This window comes from Electrophorus electricus, chromosome 15, assembly GCF_041902795.1.
Source record: "Electrophorus electricus isolate QZ-2024a chromosome 15, ASM4190279v1, whole genome shotgun sequence".
Lineage (NCBI taxonomy): Eukaryota > Metazoa > Chordata > Actinopteri > Gymnotiformes > Gymnotidae > Electrophorus > Electrophorus electricus.
Window position 1 is genome coordinate 10,029,707 of NC_137511.1, and position 12,466 is coordinate 10,042,172.

The 12,466-nt window shown below is 42.4% G+C and overlaps 1 protein-coding gene across 2 annotated transcripts; it reads right to left on the minus strand.

The window, feature by feature from the left end:
* Positions 1-1,111: 1,111 nt before the first annotated feature.
* On the minus strand, positions 1,112-9,907 carry sncgb (synuclein, gamma b (breast cancer-specific protein 1)). Of its 2 annotated transcripts, XM_027002708.3 has the most exons (6): positions 9,455-9,907; positions 6,469-6,510; positions 6,202-6,329; positions 5,935-5,952; positions 4,868-4,912; positions 1,112-4,747 (listed from the first exon to the last, which is right to left on the minus strand). In XM_027002708.3, exons 1-6 carry the CDS (start codon positions 9,573-9,575, stop codon positions 4,739-4,741), a joined length of 363 nt encoding a protein of 120 aa, XP_026858509.1. In that variant the 5' UTR covers positions 9,576-9,907; the 3' UTR covers positions 1,112-4,738. The 2 variants fall into 2 exon arrangements, with proteins under 2 accessions (XP_026858509.1, XP_026858510.1); XM_027002709.3 differs by lacking the exon at positions 5,935-5,952 and having other exon boundaries at positions 9,455-9,897.
* Between the last annotated feature and the right edge of the window lie 2,559 nt (positions 9,908-12,466).

Genomic DNA, 12,466 nt, shown 5'->3' on the forward strand with positions numbered 1-12,466 from the left:
TATATATATGTGTATATATATATATATATATATATATATATATATATATATATATATATATATACACACACACACACACACACACACATGCAACAGCTGGCTTGTAACTTAAACTTCTGTAATAAAATACCAACAATTTCAGTATTTCCTGTTGGGTGTGTTCTGGTGCATTTTCAACGTATGATACTTTGAGTGCTATGAAATTGTTGTTTTGTAATGCTCATCTTTCTCACTATTGTTTTTTTTTTTTATTCTAATAAAGAAACCTGCAATTATAGAACACAATACTACTACAACTAAAGGATGGCAGTATCTTATATTTACAGTTTGTAACTTTATATACTAAATTGACAATATATTTTATAAGGTGTATTTTAAATGGGTTCTATAATGTAGGCTGTGTTGTAAAGTGAATGGTATTTTGTATATTCCTTAATCTCATCTTCTATGAAAGATAGCAAATATTTACTCTATTTATCTACACTATATTTCAGATAGGCTGTCCCATGTTCTGTCAAGGTAAGGGGATGCCATTCAGAACCATATATTACAATGTGTGATTATTAAATATAGTGTATTTGTGATATTGTGATAAGCCTGGTATGATCATTTCTTCCTTCTAGGGTTAAAATCAGGTGATTTCGGGATGTGGCCTGTTTTGGATTTCCTGCCTCATAGTAGCCTGCATTACTTCTACAGAGCCTGAAAGAGGTAACGCAAGTTTGAGGTCACTTCATTACACCTTAGATTGTTTACACTTTGAACTTCTAGTCTACAAGAGGTACATGTGTGTGTGTGTGTGTGTGTGTGTGTGTGTGTATAACCTTTGCATTGTATTATATAAAATTGTACATATTAAATTGATAGTTTTAAATAAATGAATTGTTTAGAATTGTGTAGTGTTTTATAAATACATTTCAGTGACAAATATAAGATGATCAAATATGAATTTTGAAGAAGAGTTTCATATTTAGTGCAGGTAATACCTATATTTCGCCTCCTTTTTAACTTATTGAAGTAAGTGTACTGCAAGTACATTTAAGACTTCTTAAATTTTGAGTTTTCACTTGTATGTGTACTGTTTCAACTGGAAAAAAAAACATTTAACACATTTTCATAGATTTCAACAAAACTTTATTTCACTTACACTGTTTATAAAATCAGCTTTTTGATGCCAACTTGATCGGCTTGGGGCGCATGTATGTATCTGTGTGTGTTTGTGCATTATAGGTAGTGTGTGAGGAAAATTTGAATTTGCATATGTATGTTTGTGAGAGAGTGTGTGTGTGTGTGTGTGTGTATTGGGGTGCTTATAAGGCAACATGCAGTTTCCAGTGGCTTCAAAGAAAGAACACACTGTAGTGTTGGTCTCCCCTAGGTATCTAAAGCTGACACAAGCATAGAGTGAGATGGGACACTGCCGAGTACGATAATGTGGGAATGGGACCAACAAGCGAATACGGTTGGAGACATTCTTCTTATGAAATATCTATACTTTTTGACATTCTTGTAATAAAACACAGTGCAGGAAACTCATCACTGCAGATTGCTACCATTGAATGAACCATTGTCAAACTTGAAAATGGTAGGGCTATTGCTTCATGATGCAGGCATTATAAATGTCTGATATGTTGCCACTTCAAATTTACGACATGCATTGCAATGGAACACAGATGAAACAGAATGGTATGTGTTCCTTTTTGTCTTTCCTAATCACTCCAGTGTTCCAAGTGTTTTTTAACACCTTTTCTACATTGCCCCAGACAAAAGCAGAGGACCCAATAAAGATATAGCTTACTGTGAATAAATAACCCTAGTTAACTATCAACTTTTACCTTATCACAAATGCATGAAGACAAGCAAATGAATAGATACAAGTCTGACATTGCTACAAAACCATTGCTTTCTGGTAGCGATGTATACAGACTGATCTCTGATGGTGTGAATAAATAATAACTTGTTTCTTAATATAATTCCCTAACACATGTTACACTGAGTCTACTATTAGTGATCAAGCACAAAAACATGTTCTATCATTCATTCTGGGATAAAGGAATGTAATGTATCTCTGAGTGTACACACATCTCATCACTGTGTACATTGCAGCATTTTAAAGACAAAATAACTCTAAACATGTTGCAGCCTCACAGAGACCCAACATTCATTGCTACATGCCCTAAGGGAATGAAACAGCATGTCACATTTTTTGTAAGAAACATTTGTGAACTCTTTCCGGAAGAAATTATCTGGATTTCTGCATGATAGATCGCAGAAGGTGTTGTGGTCATCTAAATCATAAAAATAAATAATGATTATAATTATCAAAATTGTCTTATAATTAACAAACACTTTCCATTAGACTTTTATTAAACAAATGGATTAACAGTCAAAGTTATTGATAGAAAAAGTTTGTGAATGTCTAGGATAATTACCTGTAGAAAAGGATATTTGGAGTTGTTTTAGTCAGTTTATTTGTCAGTGTGACCTTCCCAGCCATACAGAAAAACTGAATTATGGTGGATTGATAATGTAATTATCTAGTAAGTCTAATATGGCCTGATATAAGGGATTTAGACCCATCACATCTGTGAAGCATCGTGGCAGGAGTGTAATAATGTGAAACTAACTGATGACTGTCCGTGAGGGGCCAGTGAATTCAAAGTTGTATCAATAAGTTCTTTAGGTCAAACTTGAATGCCAGTGAACATGCCTATGAATTAAAACTCAAACTCATGATAATCATCCAAACAACTAAATTAAATCAACAGCTTAAAAAGAACAAAAAAAAAAAAAGTACTTCAGTAGCCCGTTGAAGTGCTGGGACATAATTTGATGCAGTCTATCCACCAAAATATAAATGACCTGAAACAGTTTTGTATTGAGGAATAAGCCAAGATGCCTTGAATTGTTGAATAGAACTGTACAGCAGAATGCATCTAGAGAGCTTACTGACAACAGGATAAAGTTATAGTTACTAAATATAAAGGTTCACATGCTTTTTCTATCAGACTTTGATCATTTATACCATTTACAGTGGATTCAGAAAGTATTCAGACCATTTACTTGGTATACACTTTGTGTTATGAATTTGATTTTGATTGGATATAATTGTTATCCATCAGTCTACACTTAATCACCTTTATTATATACGTGAAATGTTTTTAAAAAATTATTTATAATAAAAAACTGAAATTTCTTATTCACTAAAGTATTAAGACCCTTTGTGGTACACCAGATTGTGGTCAGGTGGATCTAGTTTGCTTTAGTTATCCATGATATGTATGTATAACTCTGCAGAAAACCACCTATTGAATTTGAAGTGATTGGACAGTTTGGAAAGGCACACAGCTGGGTCTGTAAGGGTTCACAATTTACACTGCATTACACAGAAAACCATGAAGGTACTGTCTGTGGATCTCTGAGATCAAACTGTGGCAAGATATAAATCAAGAAAGGCCCTCTCAATCACTTTAAAATAGCTTCAGAGGTTTTGTGCAGAGATGCAACTTATTGGATGGATAACCATCTCTGCAGCACTCCATAAATCAGGCCTTTATGGCACTGTAGCAAGACCGAGGCCACTGTTATGAAAGGTATATGACCACCCACTAGGAAATTGCTAAATGGTATATTAAGGACTGGAAACACGTTTAAAAAGATTCTCTTGTCTGATGAAATGAAAATTGAATTCTTTGGAAAGAAACACTATATCTGGTGATAAACAGACACTGCACATCACCTGGCTAATACCATCCGCACCGTGAAATGTGGTAGTGTCTATTGTGGCAGTATCGTGCTGTGGGGGTGCTTCTCAGTGGCAGGGACAGGGACATTGGTAACAATTGAAAGATGGATGAATGCATGCAAATATTAGAGCTTCCTTGAAGAAAACCTCCTCCAGAGTGTGCACAAACTCTGAGCCAACAATTTACCATGAAAATGACCTAAAACAACAGTGGAGTATTCACATCCACATGTACGCCATCCAGAGCTTGACAGGATTAATGGGGTTAACTGTCCAAATCCAGGTGTGTAAAGCTTGTATGGAAGTATCCTGTCATGCTTCTGCAAAGCATTTAATAAAGGTACTGAATTATTTAATTAATAAGAGATTTCATTTTTTAAACATTTTTGAAACTCTCTAAAAACATGGTTCACTTTGTTATTATGGGTCATTAGGTGTTTATTGATCAATAAAAATAGAAATTATATCCATTTAAAATCAAATCCAGAACGCAATAAAGTGTGCATCAAATAAAGGGGTCTGAATATTTTCTGAATCCACCATATTTCTTAAAGATAGGGAACTGTAACATTTTGTAAGTTGCCTGCATTTCTGCCTTTATCCATGTAGAAATCCAGTAAGAATGATTACAATGATTCCTCACAACTGTAAGTGACTAAGCCTCATGATCGCAACCTCTTTTATATTCTATAATTCGTTTTGTGTGTGTGTATTTGTGTGTGCATCTGTTGATGTGTTTGGTCAGGGTGCTTTAAGGGAAGAACATGGAGTGACAACACAGGGAAAGTAGCATGAAGTCACCAACACCAGAGCGTAGGGGAACAGGAGCATTACACAGAGCAAACGGCAGGGGTGTGGGAAAGTCCTGCTTTCTGTTTTGTTTTTCCATACTGTCACAAAAATATCAGTAACGTTTGGATGAGGTGGTAGGTGCCGGGTCTCTGAGCGATGGAGACTCTGAGGAGGGAGGTGGGGCTGTCCCATGCCTCTGGCCTAATAACCCTGTTTGAATGAGAAACATAAAACACCCAAAGTTTCCATGATATGATGTGGATTTTTTTTAACTCTCACAATGAGTATTGGAGGCTGTTCAACTTGCATATCCTGTTCTGTTGCCCTTACCTGTCCACTGTCTCCGCCCTCCGTGCCACCATGGGAGAAGTCAGCCTGAGGACAGACAAGGACACACACACACACACACACACGCACACACACGCACACACACGCACACACACGCACACACACGCACACACACACAAGCTCTAGTGGCCAGGCAGGAATGTCATCAGCTTGACCAGTACAGCAGCCTGTTTCTCAGTTGTGCGGAGTTACACGGAAACAGCTGTGCTTCAGCTTTCGCTATCCTGCCAAATATCCATGCAGCCCAGAAGCTTCACTGGCACATGCACTGATGTAGCAGAGCCATGACACACTCTCTGAGGAAAAATGTCCTCTTATGTCAGATGGAGTGACAGCCGCTCTAGTACTGAGAGGTGGAGGGGCAGCGGCTTGTTTCTCTCTGTCTGTCTCTCTTTGCCTGTCTCTCTCTCTCTCTCTCCTCCTTTCTGTCCTTGTCTCACTCTGTCCAGCAGCAGTGCACCTAGATGCTTCTGCTGAGTCACTGGACGAAAATGTCCAGACTCCTGTTCTGTCTCACCACTTGTCTGGACCTGTCGTTCTACCTTGTTTCGTGCCTTAGTTAATTTTTGTCTTCCTAGGGAACTTGATGGAAAGCTGGTCATAGATCACTTTGAGAGGGGAAGAGGAAAAATGTAAAAAAGAAGATTAAATGTGGTAAATAATGAGCAGAAAGCAATGATGAGATTTTCCTGACTGAGTAGGCTGTCTCTATCCAGAAGTGCATGTCCAGTTCAGTTCATTAGTGTACAGGCATGAATTGAAGTTAAACATGAAAAATGCAGAAAATAAGAACAAACAAGATTCATGCATGCTGTATATGCAGGCACTAATAAAATGGTGGGGAAAAAATTACATAGCGTTATTATCATACACCAAGACTCTGAATACTCAGGAGGAGGTTGATTTAGTTAAGGGGGATGACTTTTGAGTCACAGATTGTAAAGCTTTTTTTGGGGGGCGGGGTGGTGGTGGTTGCATAGCAGCCATAAACTGTGCTTTCAAAAGGTCATACACATATGCTTCCCATCCCAAACCCTTTAAATAAGCACCTCATATACAGGCTCATCCTGTTTTCAGCATGGTTGTTGACCCGTGGACAGACAGACAGAACAGGTTAGTTACATAAAACAGGACACACGGCAAACACTCGATTATGTGCTCCATTTGCATTAACTGCACTGCACTCCAAATGAGTTAAAGACTTAAATACCAACTTAGTTTGTGCAGGCAGTAGAATCTGGGGGTGCGTGGGGGGGGGGAGTGTGACATCTAGCGGCGGTGTTGAGGAAAACAAGCCAGTGAATCTGCGTACTCACCGGATTCGCCAGGCCAGTGGACGCAGCGACGTTCTCCACTCCCTCTACGGTCTTCTGCCCCAGGTCATTGGCACTGGACACTGCAGCATCACTAACTATGTTCGCCTGCTCCGTGGTCCTGTTTGTTACTGTGACAGGTACAAGTAGAAGTGTTCACTTCCCTCTCTCTTCCATTACTCCTTATTCACATTCACAGTTATGCTACCACAGGACTGTCACAGTATCACAGTGATTTCATCAAATGGAACAGAGACATTATTTCCTTACTTGTGGACACGCTTGAAACAACTCCCTCCTTTGTCTTGCTGCCTGTGATGTGAACGAGAACAAATATTGCCTCAGTCTTTTCAGTCATGCCAGAACCTTGTGGCACTTTGAAATTTTGAGGTGAATGCCACCCAGCTGTCCTTGTGCTATTTCTGATGTAATACTATTTCCAGTTGTTCTGCGATTTTGAAAGAAGCCTCAATTTAAAATGCTTCTTTGAGGAACTCAATAGAGCATTTTATCTGTACCATATTTATCTGCTGAACTGCAGGATGGGGAGAGCTATCTAATCACATCATGATGAATGACATGCAGACCTTGTCATTCGCTGCCAACCCAAAGCCTCTGGCAGTGTGATTTCTTCATTAGCTGCATTGCGACTGATGTCATACCTACCCAGCCACAACAGAAGCTCTAAAACGAGCCCTCAACAACAGAGATGTACCACTCTCTCTGAAGACCTGCTTTTAAGTTCCCTGCTGTTTAGTTGTTAATTATGTAACCTATTGTAGGGAGGATGTGAAATGGAGAGTTAAAAAAAAAAAAAAAAAAAAAAAAAAAAAAAAAGGGGGGGGGGAGGTATAAAATGAAGAAATATGAAAAACTGCCAAAAGTGGCGATGCATTAACAAGATTGGAATCCAGCAAAATCACAGTAAACCACCTCAGCATGCCATATGTTAGTGTTTTCACTGCATGAACACAAAGAGGAGCTTTATGTGACCTTAAAAGGGGCTTTGGCAATGACGTTTCTTTTTCTCAAAGGTCTATTGCGCCCTCTCTTTTTCTCCATCTTATCTACCCATTAGACTAGTTTCCTCTATGCTGCTGCAGTCATCTCTCTCTCCCGCCCACTCTACCTCTCCCTCTCTACCCCTCTCTCCCCTCCTCTCCTTCTTTCTGTGGCTTCGAAGCGTGGCCAGTGCTAAGAGGCATTTGCATGACTGCCTGCCTGAGCGAGGCTGCATGACTCGCTGCTCGTTGTCGTGGCGACTGCAACGTGCTGTCCCAGCCAGCTCTCACCCAAGTGCACCTTCCCCGCCTGGCACCTCTCCTATATGGACCCGTGCCTGACTGCACTCTGTAAACATGTCTCTCCTCCCCATATTGAAGGACAAAATGGGCTCCACTACTTAGTAATCAAGTCCTGCATGGACTGTTCCCACTGGGCCTCTGACATCATATTGTCCTATTCTGAGATGTCCTCCTACTAAATGTGCTTGAGGCCACATCTGTAGAGCTATAAATTTCAGTCATTAACACATCAAGTACCTCGACTTGACGCTCAATCATCTCCTTAAGGGGAGAAGCCCACAGCAGCAAACAATGTGAGCATGTGATTAGTGACACTACGATGGTGGGAGCAGACGGATGGAAGTGGCGGGTCCGTACCCCACTCTGGGGGCAGCCGAGCCCTGCGACAGCCTCACAGCCCGCTGGCGGGCCTACACAGCAACCCAGCACGGCACTGCAGTCAGCAGAACGGCACAGGCACGACCTCTGAAAAAATGACCTTGCTAGGAGGAGTGGTGCAATATGGGAAAGCAGAAGGTCGCTGCAGCAGTGGGACATTTGCGGTGATGCAGGCAGGTGTGTGCAGGCTGGACTGAACCGGTTCAGCTCATCTTGCCAGAGATATGCAGCATCACTGTTAGAGAGTTGGACCAATGGCCATGTTGAAGCATGTGCATGAGTGTGGTTGAATTCTAACCTGATATAGATGTCTTTGGTACTCAGTCGCTTTTCATTATTTGATCATCTTTCTGAACCTTCTCTCTTTCCCATCTGTTCATTGGGCCAGTGAGCATGTATGTTCACAGGGCTGCAATCTGGTGACATGACACACAGTGCTGCACCTACGCCTCTCTCCCTCACTTACTTCCTCTCTCTCTCTTCCTCCCTTCCTCTCTCTCTCCCTTTCCCTCTCTCGCTTCCTCTCTCCCTCAGTTACTGAGCTCACACAAGTGAGCAAAACCTGCCGCAACGACACATGCAAGCATGCACACATTCACGCGCGCGCACACACACACACACACACACACACACACACGCACGCACACACACACGCATGCACACACGCAAACACAGAGAGGGAGGGACGGAGAACGCAGAGTGGGAGGGGGACGGTTGCTGCAGTGCTGACCCCCTCCTCCTCGCACACACGCACGCATGCCAGAACAGGCACACTACAGATACCACTCAGAGGAATATTAAAGTAAACAAAGTGCATCACAGTCTCATCATTCGTAACTAATCACTAGACATTGGCGTGAGACCCTGCACATGGTTCATGATCATTTCCATGCGCTTCATAATAATTCCAGTGCTACTTCACAAAATTAGCATCACTGCTAATTATCATTAGAATGCACATTTACAACCATTTATGTCAAGTCTGGACTGGCGCCCAGTGGCTGTAGTAATGCACCAGTACTTGCTTTGAAATGGATAGTTTCATTGGTCCCATTTCTCAAGCCATTCCCAATGATGTTCCTTATAAGGAACACAATTTAAATATTTACAATATCATATTTTATGCAGCTCAAACAATGCTCTGCCATAGCCTGGCCACTATAAATTGCATGTTTTAGACTGCATCTCTCCCTTTCTCCCTCCATACCACACCCCAGTACCGTCCCCCTGCACTGATTCTGCAGTACTGTTTTTCATCTGTCATATAACCTACATCCTCTGTTCTATGCTCCATATACTGTTCTCAGCATCTCAGACTGGGACCACTGTGAAACCCCTCTCTTACAGACACGCACAAACTGGAAATACAAAGTCATCAATCACATGCATGATAACTCCACAAGGGGAATCTCTTGGTCTTCTGCCTGGGTTCTTTACATAATGAGATAATTATTACTCCTGTCTGCACCATACTGCATTATCCTGCATCAGGACCCTTTCCTACTGCAACCCAGAACAGACAAATGAGCTGTGTGGCTGGTTGGCTGTCTCCCTCCTCTCACTTCAGCACTTACCAACATACATGACGCCCTCCTTGGTCTTCAGCGCGGCCTCTTCCACACCTGCCTTGGTCTTCTCGGCAGCTGCCACCACCCCCTCCTTGGCCATGGAAAATCCCTTCATCAGTACATCCATCCTGGATGCTGTGTGCACTGCCGATGCTCTCGAACACAGCCCGTGCCTGGAGGAGCAGGAATGAGCTGGAGAGTTCTCTGCCCGAATATGTGTATGAGGACGAGTGTGAGTGTGTGAGTGTGTGCGGAAGAGAGAGAGGATTACACAGAGGTGCTACGCTCAGAAGTACGCTGTGGCACCTTTGACGAGGCAGCAGTGGACTGAGCACGAGAGACTATGAGAGCGAGAGAGAGGGAGGGGGAGAGAACAAGAGAGAGAGGGGGATGGAGAGAGAGTGAGAGAGAGAGGGAGGAAGAGACAGAGCGAGAGAGACAGAGAGACTAGGACAGCATGCAGCGACACAGAAGCTGCTGGATGCTCCGGCGCGTTTGAGTTGTGCTGCGGCTACAGCACATACCCACCCCCCCCCCAGTGTTATTCTCAAATGCACACACACACACACTGACACTCAGACAAATGTCATAATAGCTGATGATATTTTTCATCAAGATTATTATGATTATTTATCAAACATTTTCTGTTTCTATCACTGTCACTCAGAACTGTGACCCTTGTTATAATCATTCATTTTTTTCAGTGGAATTGGTTATGTGTGTTGCAGTTGTGCTTAACTAGGCAATTAAGAACTGTCGACAATATTTTCCCGGGAGAATTAAACCTTTCCTGGGCACTGACTGAGGGACACCTTTCACCTTATAGTGCATTACTATAAGATGTTTTCATAAGGCTATATTCTACTTAGATGAAAAACTGCTTTTATACTTCTGAAAAAGGACTGCTTAGAAGATAAAAGAGCTCAAGACATGAGGAAAATCCTGGATGATGAAAAGTATACATATTAAAGACTGCTTACAGATGAAAAAGCTGAATCATTCCCCTTCCCATAGGAAAGGATATGACTACATAGCAAGAATTTCCATCCACGATGCACAGTTTTCTGGCTAGGGACTGCAACCCAGCCATACCTGATTGGTTCAGGGCTGGTGAATGGATGGATTTGACAGAACCTGATTTGTGAAGCTGAAGCAGGGTGCAGACCCATGAGTCCTGGGAGGTGGAGCGATCGCTGACAACAGCAGATGGGATTTCTCCACCACTCTAGACACAACCCCTCCGCGATGCTTCCAGTGGGGTAGCCGGACAGGCTTAGCTCCGACACATTATACTAAGCACCAGGACAGGTGCGACTAATAAACTCAAACAAACCAAATAAAAACAGATGAAGCATGATGCACATTTGCATCCATAACTGCAGACCAAGCCTCCTTCTCCACGGCCAGATGCCATCCTCTGCTCGTCCTCTGTGTTTCTGCCTAAGGGGGATTGAGGTTAAAATAGACCACCCTGTTCTCTCTGGTGCTGAGAGGCCCATCAGTGCCCTGATTCCACAACCGACAGCAGACCCCATGAGCTTCTGAATCTGCTCGACTCAAAGGGGAATGCAAGCCAACACTAATTTCTGTAGACAAGGATTCACTGTTTTGGGATCGGCTTTCCCATGAGGGGAATGCGTTCCTTGTAACCGGTCAAGCATCAACCATCCACAGGTACATGGAGGAGACAGATTTATGTCAGGCTTGCTGTGTTCAACCAATCAGTGTTTGGCACCCCATACTACTACAGCAAAACTGGACTAAATCCAGATGTCATTGCAGAATTTAGAATTGATGAGACTTGTCAAGACTAAACAAAATTTCAAGGCTGAAAATCAACAAACTGAAAAGCACAAAGTCCTCTCCTCTTGGCCCGTCATCAGTGGCCCTGTGCCCAGCTCCAAGTTCTATTACATCTTGAAGAAACCTCTCCTTCCAGGAAAGTGTAGGAAATGTGTGGCCCTGAGTAGGAGATGCTTCGTGGGTGCAATCACAGCTGGTAGTAGAATAATTAAGAAATTCTGTCTGACACAGGCTTCCACAGCAATGTAAGACCAGTGAGGCCTGAAACTGCATCCTCCTCCAGTAGATAATGTGGTGTAAAATGTGGTCCATTTTTTTTCCTGTTGAGTGCCCATACAATATGTAGTCACTTGCCACAGACAGTAAGCTCTAGATTAGTGCACAGGAAACAGAGCAGCTGGATCGGAGTGCGGGGAATGTGGTGGCCCCAAGAGAGTGTGTGTGGTGAAACGTCTGGCAGCATGAGTTTGTTGTCACAGCTGAGCCACGTGCGATACAAGCAGGCTCTGAGGACCACCACGCTACACACTGGTTTGGAGAAGCCAGCCTTTCCTGTGCTTAGCCAAACAACAGCCCCTTCTGTCCGAGGTCGTGGCTCTTCCAAGCAGCGCAAGCCCACTTTCTTGGTGTGATGTTTTATCTTTGAAAAAAAGTCTGAGAAATAGCAGCTGATGTCTGGTGCATCGATGAAGGGCTTGGTGGTTTAAAATTGGGTCAACATTGCGAACCAGGCCTCGTGTGTATGCGTGTGTGAGTACACCCACTTATTACTCATCTCACAAATATTAAACCATGTCATCAGTCAGCAAATATTCACCAGACTTACCCTGTTTCATGTGGTAATAGACCTGAACAGAATTGGAGCATATGTGTTTAATTTAAATTAAATGTATTTAAATTAAAACCACAATCAGAAATGGCTCTCTAGAGTGTTGGATGCAGGACATGCTTAAAATTTAACATCTGCTTCCCCTGCCAGAGATGGCTGAGAAGAAAGGCTTAGCAAGAATTAGCATGGTTGTGCTGCTTGTGTTTGTTTGCGTTTCAGTGTCAGTATACACTGAAACACTAGTTTATTGTCTCATCCCCTCCAAGCCCCTAAAAGCCAGCAGTTCCAGCAGCCAGCCCATTTCCTTCAATTGTCTGAGGGCGTGATAATGTCAAGAGAGAGGAGGAGGCTAGAGAACAGAGGGGGAGAGAGACAGAGGGAGTGGG